Here is a 27,998-nt window from a genome sequence, read left to right as displayed (position 1 = left end):
AATAGCAGAAAAAGACGTACAAAAAAATGGTGAATTTCACAACCCAGGGTTTTGACTCTAGGATTGGTCCAAATTAGTCATATGTTTTTTAAATGTTAATACACCTATTATATTATATAAAACCTTTCATCAGTGTATGCACTTTTGAGGGCATTGAAGTTTTAAGAACACATCTTGTGTAACCCTAACCCTAACCTTTTTTCTAGATTTCATAGCCCTTGGGAGTAGTGATACTTTTTCACTAGTACTCAGGTGACCGATAAGGCCTGTGGGCCTCTTGTTGTTATATAGACAAATTACAGATAAGAAAGTGATTTATATAATATGGATTTTGCTTTTTCGCAGAAACTGCTTGCACCATAAGCTATCCCATAAAGAGAACTCGTATATCTGTCTGACTTCAATTTAAAACATGTTTATATGTAGTCCCTACCTTCATTTGAATTATACAAAACGAGTTTTTATTGGCTGCAACGAATGCATGTTGTGTGATGTTTTGCAGGACTGATATTTAAGTTCATGTCTGGCCAATTCGTTTACCTAATTACAGTGACAAGAGACTGGGACAAAACAAGAGAAATAGGCCAGACAAGTAAGTACACTATTTCTGAAGTGAAAAGAATAATAATATCGTATTAAATTAGAATTATACGATTTTAGCCGATTCATACATGCATTGATGAATGCGATTCTGTCGTTAACTAAAGTACGATAAATCTTATTTTAAAATAAATAGTTGTGAACTTTAACGTGTATCTGGTGTATACGGAAGCCAATATAGGTGCCAGGATATAGAATTGATATTCTTTTAACTGGCGGCGGCCACTTAATTTAACTGGCGGCCACCATATGAATCAACTACTGACCGCCACTTAATTTACATGTAACTGCCGACCGCCACTTAATTTATCAGACGACCGCCACTTAATTTATCAGACGACCGCCACTTAATTTATCAGACGACCGCCACTTAATTTATCAGACGACCGCCACTTAATTTATCAGACGACCGCCACTTAATTTATCAGACGACCGCTTCTTGACTTCAATGTGGCGGGCGCCGGTTATTCAACTCCTCTATGTGTGTTTGTGTCTGTCTCTCATCCAAAATGAAAGAGGTGTTGATTTACTTAATTTAGCCGGCGACCGCCACTTAATCAGAAGGCCGCCATATGAATTAACTGGTGGTTGCTATATTGACTGGCGGCCGCCACTTAATTTAACTAGCGACCGCCACTTAATTTATTTGGCGGTCGCCGGTTATTCAACTCCCCTCTCTCTCTCTCTCGTAAGAGAGAGAGAGAGAGAGAGAGAGAGAGAGAGAGAGAGAGAGATGGCACTAGTCCCTGTACATGCATGTTAATATGAAAGTAAAAACAAAAGATGCATACACTTAAAGCGCCAGATAGTGGTTTGTTGAAATAATGATATTTTTCATATTATAGATACATGTATTTTAAATTGAAATTTATCAATATATAAAATGAAACAAGTCAAACATGTAATAATTTAATGAGATTAACAAAAAAAAAGGTGATTACGGCCTACATTGAGAATGGTATCGGAATCGTACAAGAATTCCAAATATTCATTTGCATTAAACAATTCAGCATTTAACCACAGCTAAATATTCTCTACAGAGATACCTATAGTTATTTTACCCCCCCCCCCCCCTTCCAATCTATCGCGGCCGGCGACAATATAATCCAATGGTCTATTGTCTCCGACGACAGTATGTACCGTGATCCAAGAATATGCCTTGTCTCAGCGCATATTATCGTCGGCGACAATATGTAGTATATGTACGAACGGACAATATGTACCGAGAGGGCACGTGCGTATCGTCGCTGAGGATGATATGTTCCAAACGACAATATGTACCATCATAGTGTGTACTTAACGGTGGAATTACAGGAATCTTGAACTTTCCAATTCATACACAGTCGCACTAAGCATTATGATAGTTTAACTTTATTATTAGCTTATATCATCGTAAAATTTGTAAAATTTAATTGATTTAATTAATTGATAGTGCAGAAACCTATACTAATAAATCGTCGTTTTCTTTCCTTTGTACTTTAAATGCATGAATAAACTTTCGTTCGGTAAGTTAACTTTCTAAAAATTCTATTGGTCTATTTGACATGCTTTGGGTGGAAAGTGATTTCTTATATTAAAAACACCAAAACACACTGACGGAATGAGGAGAGGAGAGCTCATATAAAGAAAAATATCATGTAATCAATATTTACATATTTTTCCCGCATTAAATTTCGAGATAATTATCTCGTAATTACGAGATCTTTTCTTGTAATAACGAGATAATTATCTCGTAATAACGAGATCTTTTCTCGCAATTACGAGATAAGGGAATATAAATTTATTTTTTATATGATACTAATAGACTTTCGTATATTTGACAACATTCATTTTTGGTTATTTTTACATACAAACTAAGTTTTTTTTCACAAGTAAGATAAGATATATTGACAGACTGGACCCCACCCCACTCTTTTGGTGATAGTAATGGATGAAAAAAATGTAATGATGAATTGAAAGAAAAACGGAGCCCTCCCCCTACCTCCAATTTAGGAGTATGAAGTTTGGACAAAAGAGAAATTTCTTTTTCTGCTTGTCAACAATTTTTAAAGAAGACAATTTCTCCTCAGACTGTCCCTGAATACAGTATCTGAAAACAAATGGTGTTACTCATTATACAATCTCTTAAATTTTATCTTACAGATATAATTTCTCGTTGGCTAGTATACTTGCTTTGTAACCAAGCATATGAACAAAACTATAAGCTTAAACAAAACTATAAGCAATCAGCCTACCAAATGAAGAACCTTGCACGTTAAATCTGGATTCCCGCCTACATATTCAACTCGTATATTTCATAAAGCTTTACGATTTTGCTAATGAGATTTTTTAAAATGTAAAGTAGAATTCAGTAGTGATTTGTTATTAACTTCATTACCAGTGTTGATAAATCAATTGTTCTTAATTTCAACTCCTTTTGATCAGGGTGTAGAAAAATATGTTCCTTGAAACTGGGATTTAAAACGTCATATATTTTGAAATTCTTATTGATACAGATAAATATAAACAATTCAATTTGTCAGATTACTTTATATCATTGAGTAAAAAATGGTTTATCTTAATTTTTCATACTTTAACCTCATTTGCAATTCATCAAAGAGTGAACATTTTCGCCGCGTTTTGGTCTGTAAACATACCCCCACCCCCTCGTGAAACAACAATTAAAGGTTTTGATATAAATTTGCTAAATGACAATTTATAATACCTGTATAAAGAGATTTGTGTTTTATAGTTAGTACGACGTTTATGAGTATTTGATGATGAACTAGCTCAAACAAAAATAGACAATTACCATCTTTCTTTGACAAAAGTATCACTCGTGTAGAAGAGGAAATAAATGATAATTTCATATTTGATTTAATGGCCTAATAACAATTAAATTATTCTTGATGTATACCAACGGCTGATAAAAACAAAATTTATGTTTTCATAACTTAAATATCCTTATTTACATAACCAGTTTATAATGCATGTATATGTATACTTCTTGTACCCACCCAAGAGTTCAACAAATACTGAACGCACCTTCATCACAGAAGAGCTGATATCTCAGCGATGATAACTTTTAAAAATTGACCAGAAGGTGGGCGGCGAAACAGTACTCTCGTTCGCAGTTCTTTGTTTTTCAATCTCAAAGGACACAAGTGGGAAGACATGACAGTAGTGGTTATTGACCATAATACTCACTGGACCGATGTGGAGAGAAAAAGCGAGGAGAAATTTTGGACTAGAGTCATTCCACCCCGATGGCATGGATAAACCCAATGATTTCACCAGATTGAATGCCTTTCCCTAGCTATTACTCAGTGTTCTGTTTGTTGTTCATTATTTATGATATCCTTATTTAGTCCCATTTTTTCATGTTATTCCATATTTCAATACCTTCAACACCACATTGTGTTGATTTATTATTATTCTATTTTATCTTTTTATATTATTTTATTTATCGTATTTTTCATCACAGTTGAACACTAGTTCTATAGCTTTACACATCGAGGTACGAACTACTCATTATAAGCCGGTATTAGAACGAGTTAATCATCACCTTAATTATCCATCATCTTTCAGGCCTCAATAATCAGGTGACTGGAGATCAGCGTTTGTCACCCCGCTGTTCAAGCAAGGAAACAGCAAAAGTAGCTAATTACCGCCCAGTGTCGCTAACCTCACTCTGTTTCAAATTGCTTGAACTCATTATACATAGTCAACTCATCAACCACCCAGAAAGGTATAGCATCCTAGCAGATGAACGACATGGGTTCAGGAAACGACGTTCCTGCGAGAGCCAGGCCATTAATAGGGTCATGACCTTGCCATGGGGCTCAACTTCAGACAACAAATCGATACCATCCTGCTGGACTTCACTAAAGCTTTTGATATGGTCCCCCAACATAGACTGACAGTGAAACTACACCACTAGGATGTGCGTGGAAAGACATTTGAATGGATAAGAAGCTTCCTAGCGGAAAGAACACAACAAGTCGTCCTCATCTAAGGAGAAATATCACAACCAACCAATGTTACATCAGGAGTACCCAGGGCACTGTCCTTGGGACCCTATTTTTCCTAGCATACATTAATGATCTAGCATCCAAAGTCACTTCAACATCTAGACTATTTGCGGATGATTGTATGCTTTATCATACCATCAACACAGAGGCAGACATAAGATCACTGCAAGAACACCTAAACAAGTCGCAGGACTGGGAAAAGGACCGGATGATGAATTTCTCAACCCAGACAGATGAAAGGTGAAGATAACGAACAGTGATCAATCTCATCACTCCTATAAAGGTGAAGATAACGAACAGTGATCAATCTCATAACTCCTATAAGCAATACAAAGTAGATAGTTGGTCAAACACGGACCCCTGGGCACACGAGAGGTGGGATCAGGTGCCTAGGAGGAGTAAGCATCCCATGTCGACCGGTCACACCCGCCGTGAGCCCTATATCCTGATCAGGTAAACGGAGTTATCCGTAGTCAAAATCAGTGTGCCAAGAAAGGCCTAACAATCGGTATGAAACCTGTCAGACAGCATTTGACCCAATGATAGGTTGTATTGACGAACTAGATCGTTATAACGACCATCGAATTTGCGAAATGCTGACTTCAATCGAGACTGTTGAAATCCATGTACCATCGACTTGTTTGTCAGTAGCTTGACTCGATTTAAAAACTTACTATACGCAGAAGAAGCTCTTGCGTATCGAATCAGTTGAGAGATATAAACACCATATGCAGGTGATAATGGAATATTGTTACATAAATATGGGAAGTTGACGATGGAGAAGCTGAAATCATCCCGTTTGTCATACAGTTGAGTTGTCAGTTGTCAGGAGACAGATGTGAGGTCATCCGGATAACAAACAAAAGAAGGGTTGTACCTGGCCATTAGAAGATTCATGGCCACATACTACTAGAAACAGACAGCGAAATACCTTGGTGTAATAATTGACAGCAAGCTATCATGGGGGTCCGTATATCAATAGTATGACTAAAAAGGCAAATAAAACCACCATTGCCAGCTGCCCAAGTAAAATCATGGACCTGAGCTATAAAAGCCTAGTTCGACCCTAAGCTGCCACAGTGTGGGACAACTCCAACGAAACCCACCAAGCGGCTGTAGAAAGAGTCCAAAGAAGAGCAACTCGGTATATTATGACTAATTACAGGAGAGAGAGAGAGAGAGAGAGAGAGAGAGAGAGAGAGAGAGAGAGAGAGAGAGAGTCACTTGCATGATAGAACAAATGCACCTAGAGAGCCTTCAATCCAGACGATACGTGACTCGTGTTACCATGATATACCACATTGGCAACAACATCATAGACATACCACCCATCCCTCTACAGCGTACAGGAACATGATATACATACCACCCATCCCTCTACAGCGTACAGGAACATGATATACATACCACCCATCCCTCTACAGCCTACAGGAACACCACATACATACCACCCATCCCTCTACAGCGTACAGGAACATCATAGACATACCATCCCTCTACAGCGTACAGGAACATCATAGACATACCACCCATCGCTCTACAGCCAACAGGAACATCATAGACATACCACCCATCTCTCTACAGCGTACAGGAACATCATAGACATACCACCCATCCCTCTACAGCGTACAGGAACATCAACAAGAGGCCATACAACACGGTTCCTTCAATCTTTCTGCCCCATCAAAAGCTATCGGATTCATTTTTCCCAGTCACTATCTCCCCCTGGAACTCCTTGCCACAAAACATCATGAATGCCGATTCACTATATACTTTGAAAGTCCGAATCGGCGAACAAATGACACCATAGATGGAAAGATAGTTTTTATCCAGTTTTCATCTCAAGAGCCCCTCAATACAAGATTTTAATCCTTTTATCCATGTAAGACTATGCTCCTGATGGAGGCATGTACATTATTATTATTATTAGAAGAAGTTAACATATCGCTGAAGTATACTGATTAGTTAACTCGTTCCTTGTTTTTGACTTTATCCAGTGTAAGACTGATTTATTTCAACGCATTTTATTGTAATATAATTGCAAATGGATCAGACACAAGTTCTAAAAACTTAGTCCGTCCTCCCCCTGTATACATGGTGATAACATAAATACAAAGTCTTTCATAATATGCACGATTATTAATTAACATTAAGGATATGAGTATATTAGGAAATAATCAGTATTAGACATGGTATCTAACATTCAAAATATATATGATAGGTTAATGTACAATACTAGACAAATGATTAAATCGATTACTCTGTTTAATAAATGTATGAATTAGAGAGAAAGGATTTTCATTTTTCTTATTGCTGAAAGAAGTGTGACCCTACAGTAGAACATGTGTGTTAACTATTTGAAGTTTGTCTGAACATTTTGTTTAATAATTGGTGTCTGGCATTTCTGTACCTAATACAAGAAAAGAAATAATGGTAGTCACCCTTTACAAATCCACACGTACATAAAGGGCTCTCAACGATATTGCAGCGGAAAACTCTTTATCAAGAATGCAGTTGTGTCGAAGCCTTCTATGTATGATATTGAAACACCCCTCTCCGAATGAAAAATAAAAGGGAGATTTTTTAATGTTACTGATGCATTTCATAAATTTTGATGAAGGTTCAGGTTGCCTTGTCTCCAAAGGCAAAGAGTTCCATTCCTGTATGAAAGGTGAGGATAACGAACACTGATCAATCTCATAACTCCCATAAGCACTACAAAATGGACATTTGGGCAAACACGGACCCCTGGATACACCTGAGGTGGGATCAGGTGCCTAGGAGGAGTAAGCATCCCCTGTCAACCGGTCACACCCAACATGAGCCCTACATCTTGATCAGGTGAACGTAGTTATCCGTAGTCAAAATCAGTATGACTGTTGGAACAAAGGAGTTTTTATGAATTTGTAGTCTACATCTTGGTGTGCTATAGTCTTAAAAACATTCTTGCTACATAATTTCAGGCTCGGGATCTAATTATTGGAAAAATGTCCGACAGATAATCAGGAACTAAATCCCGGTTTACTTTTAAAATTGTTTTCAGTCTTGTTGTTTTTCTTCTGATGTAAAGTGGTTCCCACCCGGTACTAAAATACAGAGATTCCCTTGATGTCAATGATATTTAAACAAGTAATTATTCTAGCAGCATTTAATTGAAATTTTCCAATTTTTCTTAATCAGTTTGGCTACACCTTCCGCATACTTCTGAAGCATACTAGTATTCTAATATCGGTCTATCAATAGATAGATAGATAGATAAATATATAGATAGATATAGGCCGTTCTTGGCACACTGATTTTGACTACAGATAATCCCGTTTACCTGATCAGGATATAGGGCTCACGGTGGGTGTGACCGGTCGACAGGGGATGCTTACTCCTCCTAGGCACCTGATCGCACCTTTGGTGTGTGCAGGGATCCGTGTTTGCCCAACCATCTATTTTGTATTGATAATAGGAGTTATGAGATTGATCACTGTTCGTTATCTTCACCTTTCATATATTGATAATATACCCCCAGAAGGGTGCTAAAGAAATAAATTGATGAATGAATATATTTCCCATTATTACAGGTTGATAATTTACATTCTATAAGCCATCATGGGTAACAGATGTTCAACCCCCTCGTCAGATGATACAAAGAAAGCAAAGGAACTAATTCCTTATGTCTGCATCGATTCAGGTAAGTTTTATGAATTTATTGATCAATTGTTATGGTCTTTGTGTATAGTTAAATGATAATTTTACAATCCTTTGTTATGTTTACTTTCCAGGGTGTGCAGCAGACATGCAAGGACAGCTTCAACCGTTTAGTATTAAAAACTATTCATTAACCTCAGAAACACTTCCAATGGAAGAGAGATTCGAAAATCTGGTTTTTAGAGGAGGTGGAGTAAAAGGACTGGCATATTGTGGGGCTATTGAGGTAAAACTAGATGGTTTTCAGAGGAGGTCGAGTCATAGGGCTGGCATATTGTGGGGCTGTTGAGGTAAAACAAGATGGCTTTTACAGGAGGTGGTGTAAAAGGGCTGGTATATTGTGGGGCTATTGAGTGAACACTAGATGGTTTTCAGAGGAGGTGGAGTAAAAGGTCTGGCATATTATGGGACTATTGAGTTATAATTAGTTGTTGCAACAAACAATATATTACGCCCAAGAATGGTCTAGATCGTGCAGTTCTCAATATGACTGAAACAGTCTTGAAGAGACGTACAACTACAAACAATACAAGGAGTTAAGCTCGAACATGCAGTGCGTGGTTGTTGTTTTTTTCAAAATCGATGATGCATTTGTCGAAAATTATTTAATCAGAGGGCTTGCATGTTGTGGAGCTAAATCAAAATATGTTACTCGATTACGAATCGGAACACTTTGGACTTTAAACTCAGGGTGTACAGACTCGGGAAACTTCTTCTCACAAAACCTGACTTAACCTCCCAATGGTTGATTTATAGATGTAACTTGTTTGGTAATCTGATGACAGATATGCAGACTATGCTTCCCTTCATGGGTAAACAAAGATTCACATAACTGCCTATTACGTAAAAGTACATAATAATATATGATTGAAATAAAAATAAACTCCATGTGCATTACTAATTCATGATGATATAACGACATCTCTCTTCGACCAGTCGGAGACCAAGTCAAAAGAAAACTCGCCAATCACCGATATCAAACAATATTTAAAAAATACAAAATTTCCAAAAATTATAATCTATATATACATTGGAGACAGTCATCTCTTTTTATAGGGACTAACACCGAAACAGGAATGGAGCCTTGTCAAAATCTTTAATTTCCTAGGTAGAATTTCCAAGATTAAACACTGCCACGTTAAATCAACGCACTACTGAAGACTTACATGGACCTAACCCAAAGTTTAAGTGTAACAAATTCCACAAAGTTCAAGGAATACTCAATAAATGAATTCTAAAAGTTCTGGGGTGGGATCAGGTGCCTCGTAGGAGTAAGCATCACACGTTGACCGGTCGCACATGCCGTGAACCCTATATCTCTATCATGAAAATGGAGTAATCCGTAGTCGAAATCAGAACGGCTACCTAACAATCGAAGACATCAGGCGACACTCAACCTAGTATTAAGATGTATTTGCAAATTATATCAGATTAGAGTAAGACAGCTCATTGTTCGTTATATTCACCTTCCATCATCATAGCAACCATATACTTTGCAAAATACCAGCTTTAAACGAGACTATTGAAACCACTGTAACATCAACTTATTAGCCAATAGCCTGCTTTGATTTAAAATTGATCATACTCAAAACATGCTTTCGCGAAGATATTGAGCAACACCTTATGCAGGTGATAACGGAATATTGCTACATAAATATCGGAAGTTGACGATGGAGAGCTGAAGCCATCTCGTTGTTTGTGTCGCTAATTTGCCGTTGGTATCTATGTTGAAATGAATACCCAGATATGAAACAGATACGGAAGACTTTATGGTGTCTTTTATTTCGAGTTTACTGGGATATATCGAATCGACATATGAAAGGCAATGATAACGAACAGTGATCAACTCCTACAAGCAATACAAAATAGAGAGTAGGAGAAACATAGACCCCTGAATATACCAGAGGTGGGATGACTATGAAAATGAATATTGTTGATAGATAAAACGCAATTGATATATCTAAATGTCGAGTTGAAGGCAACAACAAGAGATTTGTTCTTCTCATGAAATAGCTAACGACCATATTTCATATCTAGTAAATTGATAGTAGGATTCTTGTAATCACAGTATCATTCTGAAGGATTCATCAAATAAAAATAACCCAATTGTCAAAATTATGTTTACTGCTTGATTTATTTTACCTAGAATTTAACACTGAAGTCTATGGGAAGAACACGTTTTATAGAATTTAGATATTTTCAAAAATCAAATTATATTTTCATTCAAATCTCTAGTGAGAAAGTTACATACACTTTTTCTTTATGAAAATATGAAATAAAATTAATCATTTACCACACAAATTTTTAGAAAATTAGATTTTTTTAAATTTAACAAATGACAGATAAAATCGCAAGTGCAAAAAGGTCAGCTTCAAATCATTTACCAGTCATGTGGATTTCATCCACTTTACCGTCATCATTATTTAACAATAACATTTATGTTAATTTAAATCCTTCAAAATTGTTCAGTATCCTTTCAATATACATTGAATACCTTAAATTCTGTCTTTAGAATACAAAAACTGATCAGCTTAAAATGGATCACAACAAAGGAACACAATGCGTGCCCATGATACTTCCAGCATTGTTAGAGGACTTGATTATCAGACTACGTAAATATTATTGTCAACGAGGAACTCTAACATATTCTTTATACATGTATCAACATCACAGTATTTTTCATAGATTCACAAAGTAATGTTTTGGATGACTGAGCACAATGTATGAATGTAAAACTTATACGGTACCAATTTTGATCCACCAGATGCGCATTTCGACAAATAATGTCTCTTCAGTGATGCTCAACCGAAATGTTTGAAATACGAAATAACAATAAACTTGTAAGAGCTATTTTAGGGAAAACAGAGTGCCAAAAACTGGAGTCAAAGTCGTCTAAGGATAAGAGCTAAATTGATCAGCTGATCAGTATTTGTGTTCCATTTTTATTGAAAAAACCCAGCTGTCTGTGATGTCAAAAAAGCCTGGCCTTTAATTCATCATGAGGAATGGTTGTGTACAGTTTTGAAAAGTCGTAATTTTAATGCTTTTAATTTGGGAAAAGTTTTGTGATTGCAAATCCTTTAAATGTTCTTTGAAACTTCTGAGAACCTATATTAGATTCAGACCAGTTCTTGTATATGTTGTGGCACAATACGTCTGAAGTTTCTCCTTCATAGTAGTTAAAATTTTCGTGAGGAGCAAAGGTTCGGGCATGATAGAACATTTAATGGATGCAGCAGTGTATCTATGGAAGGGAAGATTTCTTCATTCGGTCATAGACGTGCCAATATGAGTGAAAAATTCTTGACGGGACGCAACACAATCAATCCATTATTCAGTCATAACAAGCTTTCCCTTTACTCTTTCCTTTTTGAGAATATAATATTATGAAATGAAAGGTGAAGATAAAGAACAGTGACCAATCTCACAACTCTTATACGTAAGTGGGCAAACACGAACCCCTGGGTATACCAGTGAAGGATCAGGTGCCTAGGAGGAGTAAACATCCCCTGTCGACCAGTCACACCCGGCGTGAGCCCTAGATATTTTGATCAGGTAAACGGTGTTATCCGTAGTCAAAATCAGTATGCCAAGAATGACCTAACAATCGGTATGAAACACGTCAGACAACATTTGGTGGTATTGGCAAACTAGATCGTTATAACGACCATAGAATTTCTGAAATGCCGACTTTAAACGAGACTGATGGAACCCCTGTACCATCAACTTGGTTCTTTGTCAGTCAGTAGCCTGCTTCGATTTATAAACTGACTAAAACAGAGCAAACTCTTACATGGAATCAGTTGAGATATATACACACCATCATGCTCATTAATGAATGCTGTTGAGGCTATGCAAATTTTGATAAGAAATGTTATTTACCGAAATTGATTAAGACATTGACAGAAAGTTGCTGTTAGTATCCAAAGTTTAGTTATAACTCGGATATTTGATAACATTATCTTCCTGCTTAAATGATGCACATCTGTTTCCATTTCAGGTACTAGAGAAACACAAGATGATTAAAAACGTCAAGCGATTTGCTGGAGCTAGTGCTGGCGCCATTTGTGCTACATTTCTAGCATTAGGATACTCTTCCTCTGAACTACAGGACCTGTTGGGAACCAATTTCTATGATCTCTTAATAAGTAAGCCCTGCTGCTGCAATTTCATTTTAACAAGAACAAAGAAGCAATGAAAATGTGAATTTTCATCCATGTGGTATATGATATATTAGAAATATTTTGCAGATTTTAAAGTATGGCAAGTTTACAAATACCCGAAATTAATCTACAATTTGCTGAAATACTTTGGATTTTTTGAAACCAATGATTTCTTGGTTTGGCTGGGAAAAGCAATCGAGGATAAAGTGGGAAAAGGAAAGAAGGATTTAACTTTTCGAGAGGTATATTTGTTTATAGACTTTCGTTTACATGAAAGGTGAAGATAACGAACAGTGATCAATCTCATAACTTCTATACGCAATACAATGAAAGGCGAATATAACGAACAGTGATCAATAAGCAATATAAAATATATAGTTGAGCAAACACGGACACCTGGACACACCAGAGGTGGGATCAAGTGCCTAGGAGGAGTAAGCATCCCCTGTCGACCGGTCACACCCACTATGAGCCCTATATCCTGATAAGGTGGATGGAGTTATCTGTAGTCACAATTAGTGTGCCAATAACGGCCTAACAATCGGTATGAAACACGTCAGACGGCATTTGACCCAATGATAAGTTGTATTGACGAACTAGATCGTTATAATGACCATAGAATTTGCGAAAAGCTGATTTCAACCGAGACTGTTGAAAACTCTGTACCATCAACTTGTTTGTCAGTAGCTTGACTCGATTTCAAAACTGAGCATACGCAGAACAAGCTCTTGCGTATCGAATCAGTTAAGAGATATTAAAACCATATGCAGGTGATAATGGAATATTCTTGTAACCTTAACCCCGACTCTTTTTACATCTCTTATGAAGTTACTCCCTTCAAGGAGACTGTTGTTTATATAATGAATTCTTGGAATTCGCGTTTACTAATGGGTAAGTGAGAAGTTTGGTTCAAAATTATGATACACAAATGCACAGACATAGATCAAACTGTTCCTCTGAGCTGAATTAATATATCCACCTGTAGTTGATGGGAATATTTTTTTTCAAAAATAGTTCTACAAATTTTACTGTGATTTTGCCATATATGAAACACATTATATCCGTTGCTGTATGATTAAGAAAGTCCTCGACTTAATGAATATTCGTGTTCATTATCATACATCAACCAAACGGGAACTCAAACATGTTTTGGGGTTAAAAAGACCTATGTTTTGTTTTGTTTGTTTGATATTCGTAAGATTGTTTAACTATATATCATTGCGATCCAGCCTCACCCTCCAACACCTCCCAAATGCACAAATATAGTGAAGTTGAAGTGTGTTGTAGTAACATACATATGCTCCGTATGGGACGTATGGGTTGTCCCATGGTTTAAAAATAAATAAATATAAATAAATAAGGACCATCGTGTACCAACACGTCTGATGACTGTGGTACTGTCTTTTGATGGCCGGACACATACATGTTTATTATATAAATAAAAAATATAATTTATTTTATTAATTTTTTACTTTTTATTTAGTTTTAATAAATATAACTTACTTCTTTATTTCATTATGATTTATGACATACGACCACCACATGTATGTATCCGGCCATCAAGAGACAGTACCACAGTCATCAGACGTGTTGGTACACGATGGTCCTTATTTATTTATGTCCTCAGGTCAGGGTCACAACTCTCTGAAAAAACCAAACCTGCTTTGGTTAACTGACCCATACTTATGGAAACAACGGATTTCATTTGATATTATTAGCTATACAGTCGGTTTGGGACATGAAACGGAGTCATCCAGGGTGTGAAATGGAAATCCGTATTGGGCGAGGCGACTTTTGTAAAATTTGTAAAGATTTCAGTTACATCTTTGACAAATATTAGTCAATTATTAAAATGAATTCCATACATATGTGTCACATTGAAAATCATATAATCACAATATCAAAACATCATAGTTAAGAATATGAACAATTACATTAAATAAACAAATCATGTATGTTGAAACTGAAACTGAAAGCAGATTTACATTGAAAGCTAATATACCCGTGCACGGAGACGGGGCATCATTTAATCGTAAATGACGTCAGAGTTGCCAAACGTTCTGAACAGAGACGGTATATTGAAAATTTCAGGGCGTCACGTGATTTGTTAGTGACGTCAGAGTTGTTAAACTAATACACTCTCAGTACGGAGACCTCAGCATTTCTGGGTGTCATGTGATTAGCTATTATCCAATCAATAATCTGCAAATTTGTCTAAAGTGGGATAAATAACTATATACTTGACTTGCTTCTAAAAGAGTGATCGGTTAATTTTGTGTCTGTTGTTATTTGTAAGCAAACGCTACACGGTTTATGTGTTGATGCAGCCATTAAAATGTCAAAATATATTATTGTGACTGATTGGTCAATAAATAATTGAAATATTCATGAAAATCGAGGGTTTCATTGACCATACAGCCACGGTTTGCGACGATATGTATGAAATATTGAAAATAATTTACCGTATCTCCTCTAAATAAAACTATAGCTTTACGACATTACTGGGAAAGAACTGTGTGTGATCATCACGAGTCTGAATTCCCAGACAGAAGAATACTGCCACCCCAAAACGACACCCGATCTTTCCATCAGAAAGGCTGTGCAGATGTCTATGTCCATCCCAGGTATGAGTCTCTTCATTAAAGAAATGCATGCCTGATTCGTTTGTTTCATTAGGGACAACCTTCCACCAGAGTTCCTTTGCTCACAAACCAAACTCTTCCACTTAGGCATTATGGGATAGCGATTTCTTAGGCCGCGTATACTGTGACGTCACTGTAGAATGACGAAAAAACATAACGTCAAACGTAGACAACTTTCAAAACAAGAACGTAAACATCAAGTTCATTACTTTACACAATAATTTGAACAGAGTCTCCCTACTTTTTAATGATCTTTTGATCATTTTATGTTTAAAATAAATTCCATACTTTTATATTAATGCTCTTAATATCAATATCTTCAAATTTTTAACTGCGAACTACTTATTTAGTGTTATTTGCCTGTGTGATAATCGCGGACTCACAATATACAAATCTGTATATTGTGCTGCGTCACATAGGAGAGGTCTGTTCGTAGGTGACGTAATGAGGCCTCGACGGGGAGTTTGTCATTAGGGATACAATAAACAACGGTAATCTATGTGACCGGTTCTGTCGATAATGCGAAATTGCCTCCATTGTTTATATACTTTATTCTTCCCGTAAAAAGTTTACATTCAAGGCTCTTAGAACTCAGAGACCCATATTTCCTAACTATGTGGGTGGGTTTTTTTTCCATGTTCATCATTGATTTATGTAGTGGGTTTATTATCTTACGATATTTACATAGATTTGCTATTACGCCTAGTAAGTATAAATTCAGCCATAATGAAATTCACAACGATGATTTAACTAAATTTGTAGAAATGTAGCCTTGTCTAATTTTCAATATTTACGTTGTAAACATAAACCAGGATGTGCGTATTACATGTGGCAATGATTCTAATGTGATTTATTACAATAGTTTTGATTGGACAAAAATAAAGCAAAATGAAAATTTATACATCAATAATTTAATTCTGATTGTATCCTTGTTTCTGATTGGTCAAATTCCAATTGAGGAACGCAGGTTAGTTTTGTATAACCTGGTTTGGTCAGCTGGTTTGGTATGGGGACACACACCCTTCACAACGAGAGCCGGAACTATATTTCTCTCTCTCTAAATTGACATCGCAGCACTGTTTTCAGCCTTGGAATAGAAAGTCAACGTGTACAAGAAGTTTTTTTTCGGTTTGATACCAATATTGTTTTCTTGTTGTCATAGCATCTACTTGTACACAAATTACTGTTGTAAAACATCTTTCTCTGTATGTATGGTCGAATAATAGATTAAAACAAAGATAATATATTCAAATTAATGATTTGCCAAGTAAGCATTACACTGTTCATTTTGAAATATATTTCTCACTGGGGAAAGTGGGGGGGGGGGGGGGGTGTCATTGCTTGATCCGTCTTTCAACAAAGCAAACAAAAATTCATACTTCACATATTTATTACATGGCGTCAGACACATTGACATGTGGATTGCGATTTGCCACTTGCTTACATATTTTCTTGTGTCGGATTTACTATTAGCGACAACGTTGCATACAAAGGTAAGTTTTCATGTAGTAGAAGTTTTCACAGAGTTAAAAGCCGCAAATTATTGCATTTTCTGGTATTTGAAGATTTATTTTGGGTAGGCCTAAACAACGCAATTTCTTGTATTTTCTCAATCTGTCGGAGATGAGCGACTTCAAAATGGATCTCTATCTCTAAAGGGCAGCGAAATACTCATTGCATGCATAGTCTACACATATTTTCTATCATGAAAACCTTCACCTTCGATACAATATTTTAATAAATAGGCTAGGCTCCGTAGAACTAAGATTAAAGATGGCTGTCTTCACAGCTTCGTCGTTGTTGCTAAGTGAATCATTCCACGGCTCAGTTGACTTGTATTTTTCCGAGTTTATGTACATTTTGATAAACGAAGGTTATGATCTTTGCCTCTTGCATTAAATTATAAGGATAGCCTTCAATTCCGGGGCAAGTTATACGAGTATAACATGTTTTGGGTCAGTTTACGCGGATTATAAAGCGTAAACTGACTCAAACCAGGTTATACTCGTATAACTTGCCCCAGAATTAAAGTCATTCCTTAAATAAATAAAAAAGCTATGTATTCATACGCGGCTGAAAACAAATAACATAGTGTGGAAAATTTTTGAAATTGAAATTACAGGAAACGAATTGGAATTATAAGAATTAAACATTCCTTTTGAAGAATTTATCGATGTAAACTCCGGACATTTTACTCACAAACTTAACATAAAAGTGCTTTGCACTTTTATTCAGTTTGTGAGTAAAACGTCCATAGTTTACACATCGATAACTTCTCCAAAACGAATGCTTAATCCTATGATATATACATTTTGTACATTTGCCAATGTATTTCCTTATATGACAATGCTAATGAAATTGACATTCAGTTTCGTACAACATGATGTTGGTCACGTGATAAGTCTTTTCTAGCGTATAAATACAATCACCGCTTCAAAATTCAGGTACCTTTCACTTGGCTTCTTTCTTATGCAATGCAGTGGGGGATTTTGAGGCCTTCCCACCTTTTCGCCACAAATTTAGAGAATAGAAATAGTGCGAGTAAAAAGTCCAGATTGGCACCCGAAATGACCGAGTATTTTGGCCGATACTCAACTTTCACACACCCCTTCTTTTGGAAATCCTGGATCTATCAATGCAATGACATCATAACAAGAAATAAAATTCTATTAAAACCGCATCAAAATATTTATACAGAGTTTATTTTGTGAACAGAAAAGAAGTTCATCAATTAGTAAAACAGAAATATCAAACAAACCGTTCAGTTGTTTCATTTTAAATACCGTCTGCAACTACTAGAACTAGGCCTAAAACTGCAACTCCTGCAACATAGCGAATTCATACGACGACTTTGATATTGGAAGCGAAAAACTGGAGACAAAGTTAGATCTATACGACTCTAGGATGATGACAACCTGTTGTTTCCAGGCATCAGCCATCACGGCCATGACTCGGCATGAGCGAGGCTGGTTTTGAGGCTCGAAAAATTATGTCCATGTCAGGGCACCGCTGGTAGTCTTCATTAAAATCCTACAACAGAAATCTCCCAAGTGAACAAAAACTATCTGTCAGTTCGTATTTATTTTCTCTCACACACCCTGGAGGTCATTAAGCAACCTACCTGCATGTTGCACTTCGTCTAAATCTGTCTTACATGGCTACAACCACGAGTTCTAGCGATGAATATGCCGTTGTTCCCTGCCAAAACTTGCAAAAACCTTAACCTGACCCATCTATACTCCGTCAATTATCTGAAATTCCCTGAATTTCTGTCGAAATCTGTGTTTAACAACTGCGTTTTTAACTTCTAGTAGGTCAACGCCACGGTTTCTCCATCGCTGATCGCGATCAAATCACATCACGGATGTAGTTTACGCAAAAACCGAGGTCCCGTGTCACAGCAGGTGTGGCACGGTAAAAATCCCTCCCTGCTTAATGGCCATAAACGCCGAGCATAGGTCTAAATTTTGCAGCCCTTCACTGTCAGTGGTGACGTCTCCATATGAGTGAAATATTCTCGAGAGGGACGTTAAACAATATTCAATCAATCAATCAAAGTTACCTTTATTTCACCCCTGTTTCGTCTTTTTAGCCTTTGATATTAAATATTTATATCTTTTATTCTCTTAGATATTATTCCTAATTGTTTATTCGCAAAAAATCTAACAAACTATATTTTGTGCTGTACGATTGTTATTTCGGTCATCTGCTACATAAGCATGGAAGCTCGATAAGAACACAAATCCAAAATATGAATATAAAAAATTAAATATCATATAGAATTTGATCACATCACCAACTTCATGTCATATCCCCAAAACACCCAAAAATTATATCTTATTTCATACATATTCCATTATCAACTGCATATGGTGTTTATTTGAGCATCACTGAAGAGACATTATTTGTCGAAATGCGCATCTGGTGCATCAAAATTGGTACCGTATAAGTTTTACATTATGACCCCTGGGTCGAGGCCTCTGCTGGTGGACTGTTAGTCCCCGAGGGTCTCTACAGCCCAGTAGCTAAGTACTTTGTTACTAGCTTGAAAATACGGATGTATATTTAATTGCAGTTATAAAATTTAGAAATTCATTTCAAAATTAAGGATGATCTCCCTCATGCAAAGCTCTTATCCTTAGACGAATTTGACTCCACTTTTGGCACACTGTTTTTCTTTATAATAGCTCTAGCATGTTTATCGTTATTTCGAATTTCAAACATTTCGGTTGAGCATCACTGAAGAGACATTATTTGTCGAAATGCGCATCTGGTGCATCAAAATTGGTACCGTATAAGTTTTACATAAGAACATATTCTGTGAATCATCAATTTCATGATCGAGATAGGCTATTTCTCTGGTTGTTATAATGATCTTATTTGCAAATACTGTCACTTGACGTTACATTTGTAGGTCGAATATTGTCTAGCGTATTTCATACCGATTGTAAGACCGTTATTTATATCGTAATTGTAATGAAAAGATTTATATAGCGTCCTATCAACATTAGTTCTCTAAAGCGCTTTACAAATGCAAGGTGAAGATAACGAACAGTGATCAATCTCATAACTCCTACAAGCAATACAAAATAGATAGTTGGGCAAACACGGACCCCTGGACACACCAGAGGTGGGATCAGGTGCCTAGGAGGAGTTAGCATCCCCTGTTGATAAATTGTTGTGAGATAAAAGATAATATAAAATCGATGTACACATACATTTGAATAAAATATTTATAGTGCCAGAATTAAAATACATAATTATTATTATTATTAATATATAACGCCTAATGTAATGATAGAATTACCCTAATAACATGTAAAACAATTCAAAACAACCCTTAGGAATAATTAAATACAAAGAAAGGACATAAGTATAATAACAATAATAAATACAGTTCAAATAGTGGTGTTTTTTTTTTCATTTTAAATGTAACAGTACTATAAGAGTTGTAATGTAAGAGCACCAAGTATTAAAAAAATCACAAATTAAAAGCTAATCTAAAAAGATGCGTTTTGAGGTCCGTTTTGAAACTAGACAGTGAAACGCATTGTCTGAGCTTAAAAGGCAGATAGTTCCAGAGATTCTATGTGGTCTTATCCAAACGTCGATCCCCATATGTTTTCGTACGTGTTCGATGTACCTGGAGAAGATGCAGAGATTCGGATCTTAGTGATCGTGGGGGAATTTAAACTGTAAGGATATCCTTTATGTAAACTGGAGATGGGTTGTAGAGAGATTTGAAAGCATGAAGAAGGATCTTCGGTTGAGTATCACTGAAGAGACATTGTTCCCCGAGGGTCTCTACCGCCCAGTAGCTAAGTACTTTGTTACTAGCTTGAAAATACGGATGTATATTTAATTGCTGTGATAAAATTTAGAAATTCATTTCAAAATTAAGGATTATCTCCCTCATGCAAAGCTCTTATCCTTAGACGAATTTGACTCCACTTTTGGCACACTGTTTTTCTTTATAATAGCTCTAGCATGTTTATCGTTATTTCGAATTTCAAACATTTCGGTTGAGCATCACTGAAGAGACATTAGTTGTCGAAATGCGCATATGGTGCATCAAAATTGGTACCGTATAAGTTTTACATTTTATGATGAATTCTGTATGCAACTGGGGGCCAGTGAAGATCTATTAGAACAGGAGTAATATGGTCGGATTTTGTTTGAGCGTGTTATTAATCTTGTACTGTATGTATTGTTTTGACTTCAGATTACTTCGTTTACCAGCTGATCAATACTTGTAAAGGGTTCAGGGTGTGTGTGAACGTTCAACAGGGAATGCTTACTCTTCTTAAACCGATCCCACTTGTTCTTGATTTGATACTCTTTGTAGGATTTTTAGAGATTGGACACTGTTATCTGCACCCTTTATATCTATTTCCTGTACACCACAAAGTTTTGATAGTTCCGTTATTAGCAAAGCATATTGTCAATATCAACGGTTACCATAACTAAACCATTGCCATGAACAGCTAAGGTTCAGATGCTTATTGTGCACCGTGTGTTAAGGTTCATTGAATTTCATTACATCAATTGTCACCCATGTTTCAATCAACACAAATAAATACTGTAAACGTATTATATTTGGCGTGTACGATATTTGGCGGAAATCGTTTTTTCAACAAGTTAGCGTAGATTTGATTTAGCGCATTCCTGAATTACTTTAAACATCTAGATTTACGGATGTCATTTAGCGATGTACTTGATTTAGCGGAAGCTGCGTTCCGCCAAAGGCGCTAAATAGAATACACAGCCAAATGTAATACATTTACAGTATTCTGTTCGAGTATTACATTCAAAATCAATTGGTAAACAATTTAGCACATGTATAATATATCGTAACTCATAAAATAGCTTTTGTATTATTTGGTTATTTTCAGGTTTATTTCAAACACAGACAGTAGACAATGATGGGAAAATGGATTACTACGTAGATGGAGGGGTGACCTGCAATTATCCTATACACTGTTTTGATGGTACGGGAAAAGACAATCTTGGTAAAAATCCAAAATAAAAAAAACCTCTTATACTGTATATCCATTCTGTCTTTAATGATTTTAGGCTGGTTTCTGTCAATGTCCGAAGAACACTCGTTTTTTCTCAAGTTACCGAAAATCAGAGAAATGAAGACCATCCTACAAGAAAGATTTACACCAACGGGGGACAACAGGACACTTGGTTTCATTGTGGTTTGTTTTGTATAAATACTATAGGGCAACTATTTTCTCACTTCTCATTGTGTATTTATTTTTTAAATACACTTTCTTTTGCAATGCCGTATGTAGTCGTCCTGCTTTTGGATTTTTGGATTCTTAAGAATATTATTTAAAATTTCAAATGACCAAGTTCACGGAACAGAAAATGCTGGTATGACGTTTTTGAAGTTGCTTGAAGGTCTGGTTCATCAAATGTAATCTGCATATTCATGGCTATAGAAACACACTAAATGATAAACATTGTATAATACAAGTACTACGTGTATGAATATGTAATGTCACCACCGTATACAAGAAGATATTCGCGTATTATTTTCGTTTTTAAACACTGGAAAATGATTTCGCCCAGATTTTAATTCCTTCAAAGTTATTATATGTTTCTTAGTATTTTGAAGAAATGAATGAATATACATTTGTGTAAAATCGGCCATTTAGAAAAATGGCAATCTGGACAAAAATATGATGGGGCGAAATTTACCATACATAAAGTATCATTTCATAAAGTATCATTTTTCACTTTGATGGTTTAATCATTGACGTAACACTGCCGAGTACGGCGTCTATGATTGGAAATATATAAATAAATTCCTACATAATCCAGAAGTCAATTGAGACTATCAAGAACAATATTGCAACTATTTGAATGATGTCTACATTTATTGATATGTGTCACGGTGATTATAGTACAGCGACGAGGAGTCAGAAATATTTAAACCAGTACATAAGCCCCCACCTACAACCGAACTCCCGGGAACCAAATTAGCAAGGTGAATATCTATTTAATGCTTTCTCACACTTTAATAAGAATATGCATACTATGAAAGGTGAAGACAACGAACAGTGATCAATCTCAGAACTCCTATAAGCAATACAAAACAGAGAGTTGGACTAATACTGACCACTGGATATAGCAGAAGTGGGATCAGGTGCCTAGGAGGAGTAAACATCCCCTGTCGACCGGTCACACCCGCCAAGAGCCCTATATCTTGATCAGGTAAACGGAGTTATCCGTAGTTAAATTCACTGTGCCAAGAACGGCCTAACAATCGATATCAGACATGTCAAACAGCGTTTGACCTTATATTTATGATAGGTTGTATTGGCAAATTATATCGTTATAACGACCATAAAATTGTAAAATGCTTACTTTAAACTAGACTGTTGAAACTTCTACACTATCAACTTGTTTGTCAGTAGTCTAGCCTGCCTTGATTTAAAAACTGATTATACTCAGAACAAGCTCTTGCATATCGAATCAGTTGAGATATATATATAGATTATATGCAGGTGATAATGGAATATTGCTACATGATTATGGAATTTGATGATGGAGAAGCTGAAATCATCCATTTTTCATAAAGTTGAGTTGTTAATTTGCCATTAATATCTATTTTCAATACAATATCGACATATGAATGAAAATCATTAATGTTAATAGATAACGCGTCGTCGATATATTTGAAAGTCGAATTGAAGGTTACAGCAAGAGATTTCTTATTCTCTGCTTTAGAAGAATATAAAAACAAGTCAGCTAACAAAGGAGCACAATACGTGCCCATGGGAATTCCAACAGACTGTTGGAATACCTGATCACCAAAGATTACGAAGATATTGTGAATGAGAAACTCCAATATTAGTTTTTATTTCAACTTTAGAGTACTTATGTGTGGAAACAGAGTGGTAATTCTTTGGATAACTGATACTTAAACATAAATATTTTGTTTTCCATTTTCTGTCTATGATGTCAAAAAGTCTAGTCTTTAATTTATCGTTGGAAATGATCGTGTAAAATGTTGAAGGTTCATCTCATTACTATTTAAAGCATTCAGATAGCATTAATTACATGCAGATATCACTGGTCGAAAGGGGGTGCTTTATCCTCCTAGGCAACTGATCCTACCTCTGGTATATCCAGGGATATGTGTTTGCCCAACTTTCTGTTTTGTTTTGCTAATACGAGTTATGATCACTGTGCGTTATTTTCATCTTTCATCTGTCTTGTCTTTTAATGGAGATTTAAATGTTATTTTGTAGGAGTAGAATGGAAAATAGAAAAAATTATAATGAGGGTACTGAGACTCTGGATACTATTGAAGTTTTTCTAGAGGTATGTATCAGTTGATTAGTGAATTTCTCTATTTTTCTGGTGGAAATTTGCAGTTCTCTGTCTCTACGTAAAACTTCAAACGCCATAAAAGTTATCACAGAAAGACCTGCAAATGGTGGTTAAAAATGATTATGAATTCAGGAAGCGAAAATGTGTACCAAGTAAGGATATGTAATATCATCAAATTTTATCTTCATGTTATTTTCACCCAAACGCATTGAGAAACGGTTTCGTAACTTAAATTTTATGTATTACTACAAAAATAAAACGGTAGACAAAATTTACGGTATACAAATATATATCATTATAGATTTAACTCAGAATTGGAATATTTTGTTATGCTTGTTAGGGAGAGAAATATGAAGACAAAACTGATGAAAAGCATGATTTGTTTGAAAAAGGTTTTAAAGACACATAATGCAGATTTGGACAGAGTGCTCACCAGAGAGGAGCTGGAAGCAGCCTGTGATGACGTATGTGTTTACGAGCATAAGGGTACAACAGAGGGAATATTTCTCCTGTTAAATACTGTGGTTTTATGACTTCGATACAATATTTATCCGCGTACTGATTAACTAAGCTTTCTCATTTCGTTGACGAAATAATCAAACTTTTGTTTTTTAATGTGTGTATCAATAATAAACAATAGTTCAATCAAGTTTCACCGTGAAATCCATACAGATAAACAAAACATTTCCTTTGCAAAATAGCGCAAGTGAATATTCATAAATATATTTCCTTTATTTGACCAGGAAACATTGACAGATGAACAGTACAAACGCATTTTTGGAAGTGTACCTCGAAATGCTAAAGCCGTGTTGGAAGCCTTTGGGAAAACGGAGAACGATACGGTAAAGTACACTGTATATCTGTATAGGGGCCACCACTAGATTCAATACGGTAAGGTACACTGTATATCTGTATAGGGGTCACCACTAGATTCAATACGGTAAGGTACACTGTATATCTGTATAGGGGCCACCACTAGATTCAATACGGTAAAGTACACTGTATATCTGTATAGGGGCCACCACTAGATTCAATACGGTAAGGTACACTGTATATCTGTATAGGGGCCACCACTAGATTCAATACGGTAAGGTACACTGTATATCTGTATAGGGGCCACCACTAGATTTAATACGGTAAGGTACACTGTATATCTGTATAGGGGTCACCACTAGATTCAATACGGTAAGGTACACTGTATATTTGTATAGGGGCCACCACTAGATTTAATGTAGAGAACGATACAGTAAGGTACACTGTATATCTGTATAGGGGCCACCACTAGATTCAATACGGTAAGGTACACTGTATATCTGTATAGGGGCCACCACTAGATTTAATACGGTAAGGTACACTGTATATCTGTATATGGGTCACCACTAGATTCAATACGGTAAGGTACACTATATAGCTTTATAGGGGCCACCACTAGATTTAATACGGTAAGGTACACTGTATATCTGTATAGGGGTCACCATTAGATTCAATACGGTAAGGTACAGTGTATATCAGTATAGTTGACCACCACTAGATTTAATGTAGAGAACGATACGGTAAGGTACACTGGATATCTGTATAGGGGCCACCACTAGATTCAATACGGTAAGGTACACTGTATATCTGTATATGGGTCACCACTAGATTCAATACGGTAAGGTACACTGTATATCTGTATAGGGGCCACCACTAGATTTAATACGGTAAGGTACACTGTATATCTGTATAGGGGTCACCACTAGATTCAATACGGTAAGGTACAGTGTATATCTGTATATGGGTCACCACTAGATTCAATACGGTAAGGTACACTATATAGCTGTATAGGGACCACCACTAGATTTAATACGGTAAGGTACACTGTATATCTGTATAGGGGTCACCATTAGATTCAATACGGTAAGGTACAGTGTATATCAGTATAGTTGACCACCACTAGATTTAATGTAGAGAACGATACGGTAAGGTACAATGTATATCTATATAGGGGCCACCACTAGATTCAATACAGTAAGGTACACTGTATATCTGTATAGGGGTCACCATTAGATTAAATACGGTAAGGTACACTGGATATCTGTATAGGGGCCACCACTAGATTCAATACGGTAAGGTACACTGTATATCTGTATAGGGGCCACCACTAGATTCAATACGGTAAGGTACACTGTATATCAGTATAGTTGACCACCACTAGATTTAATGTAGAGAACGATACGGTAAGGTACACTGTATATCTGTATAGGGGCCACCACTAGATTTAATGTTTCCCTCTCCAACGAGGAGATATGATACATATATCAATGTCTTGGTTTACTTATTCATGAACGCTTGATTTAGATAATGGCTCGAGATATATCGGATTTCATAAGAAGAAAGACTGGCCGCAGTGTACGTGAATGGTATATGGGGTACAGTCGGCGAGAAATAACCGGTGTTATATCCTTTGGGCAGACATTTCAGAGTTTACTTCTCACAAACATTGGAAGGATCTTCCAACAGGTTTGTTTTATCGGCGCCTGTTTATTCAAAATGTTTACTTGAGCAAGACAGATAACAGCTGAATTTTTCGTAGAATTTTCCATATTGGCATCGTGTCATCTTAATTTTCAAATCATGATGACAGGTTGTTGAAACCATGAAATATCCTTTCTCTAGATGCGTTTTACTTGCAATGCTGCTTGTAACAAATTTAAGGTTCACAATAATGAAAGGTTACACGAATTTGTAAATATGGAATTCGATGTTTGGAATAAAGATATTTTGTCTGAAAAACGTATCTAAAAGCTCTCGGACTTGTTTCATACCGATTGTTAGACCGTTTTTGGCACATTGATTTTGACTACAGATTACTCCGTTTTCCTGAACAAGATATAGGGCTTCCGGCGGGTGTTACCGGGCGAGAGGGGATGCTTACTCTTCCTAGGCACCTGCTCCCATGCATATCTATGATTTACGTTTGAAAAGTTACATTTCCTAAGTCTTGCTAAACCTAGTTTAATCAAAGTCACTTTTGCAAACCTTGCGAATACCACAGTTACTATGACATTTAAAATCCCTTGAGTTTTCCTTCATTTTTTCAGGATCAAGATGTTGAGAGAACGGTAGGAATAAATACCGCCTACATCACCACCACAGACTTTGATCTGGAGGACGAAGACAAGGAATTTCTAGTTGAGGTGAGATGGTAAAAACTAGGCTATCAGAAGGGGAAAATCAAATTCGATTGCTGATAGTCCCTTGTTTAATGTTATCCTTATACCGTGATTATCAAATATCTTACGTTAGAACTTTTCCTATGTTTTGAGAGTCCTCCAGAAAGAGACTCTTTACCATGATACTGAATATTTGCTTTTACAGCAAGGAAGAAAATCAACAGAATATTACCTCCAGCAGCAGTTTCCGAAGAAATTGAATTAGATCACTCAGAACGTGAGACCGAACGAAGAAAAACGTGCTTTTACAGTGCTTACAAATTATAGTTTGACTCTCATCAACGGGATGTTTTAAATATATTTTTCTATATTAATCTTGCTTGTATTACATAAAAACAGTTTGAGTGATCCCCAAATTGGATATAAAAAAAAATCATAAGCAAATGTATTGAAACAAATGAAGAAAGTAAAATTATGGAATACTTTTGCAGTTAGTTTTATATCTAGATTTACCCCATATCAATCTTGCTTGTATGACATCAACATAATTTGAAAGATCTTCAAAATTGGGTGTCAAAAATCATAAGAAAATGTTGTATTGAAACAAATGAAGAAAGTAAAATTATAGTATACTTTTGCAGTTGATTCTTGCAATTAGATTCATCTAGATTTACGTCATATTGGTAATGTAAGTGTGTGACTTTAGTCATGAAAGGTGAAGGTAACGAACAGTGATCAATCTCATAACTCCTATAAGCAAAACAAAATGGAGAGTTGTGCAAACATGGATCCCTGGACATACCAGAGGTGGGATCAGCTGCCTAGGAGGAGTAAGCATCCCATGTTGACCTGTCACGCCCACCGTGAGCCCTATATCTTGATCAGGTA

At 36.1% G+C, this 27,998-nt stretch overlaps 1 protein-coding gene across 2 annotated transcripts; it reads left to right on the top strand.

The window, feature by feature from the left end:
* Window positions 1–505: 505 nt before the first annotated feature.
* LOC130050146 (uncharacterized) lies at window positions 506–27,750 on the top strand. Of its 2 annotated transcripts, XM_056149254.1 has the most exons (15): window positions 506–592; window positions 8,183–8,292; window positions 8,384–8,535; window positions 12,310–12,457; window positions 12,560–12,714; window positions 14,961–15,096; window positions 21,507–21,602; window positions 21,688–21,815; window positions 22,527–22,609; window positions 23,877–23,949; window positions 24,351–24,422; window positions 24,702–24,800; window positions 26,296–26,457; window positions 27,039–27,134; window positions 27,316–27,750. In XM_056149254.1, exons 2-15 carry the CDS (start codon window positions 8,211–8,213, stop codon window positions 27,373–27,375), a joined length of 1,542 nt encoding a protein of 513 aa, XP_056005229.1. In that variant the 5' UTR covers window positions 506–592; window positions 8,183–8,210; the 3' UTR covers window positions 27,376–27,750. The 2 variants fall into 2 exon arrangements, with proteins under 2 accessions (XP_056005229.1, XP_056005230.1); XM_056149255.1 differs by lacking the exons at window positions 27,039–27,134; window positions 27,316–27,750 and adding an exon at window positions 26,804–27,010.
* The last annotated feature ends 248 nt before the right edge of the window (window positions 27,751–27,998 follow it).

The sequence above is a fragment of the Ostrea edulis genome, chromosome 9 (assembly GCF_947568905.1).
Source record: "Ostrea edulis chromosome 9, xbOstEdul1.1, whole genome shotgun sequence".
Taxonomy (NCBI): Eukaryota; Metazoa; Mollusca; class Bivalvia; order Ostreida; family Ostreidae; genus Ostrea; species Ostrea edulis.
Note: the sequence above shows the minus strand (reverse complement) of the source record. Positions and strands in the feature narration are given on the sequence as shown.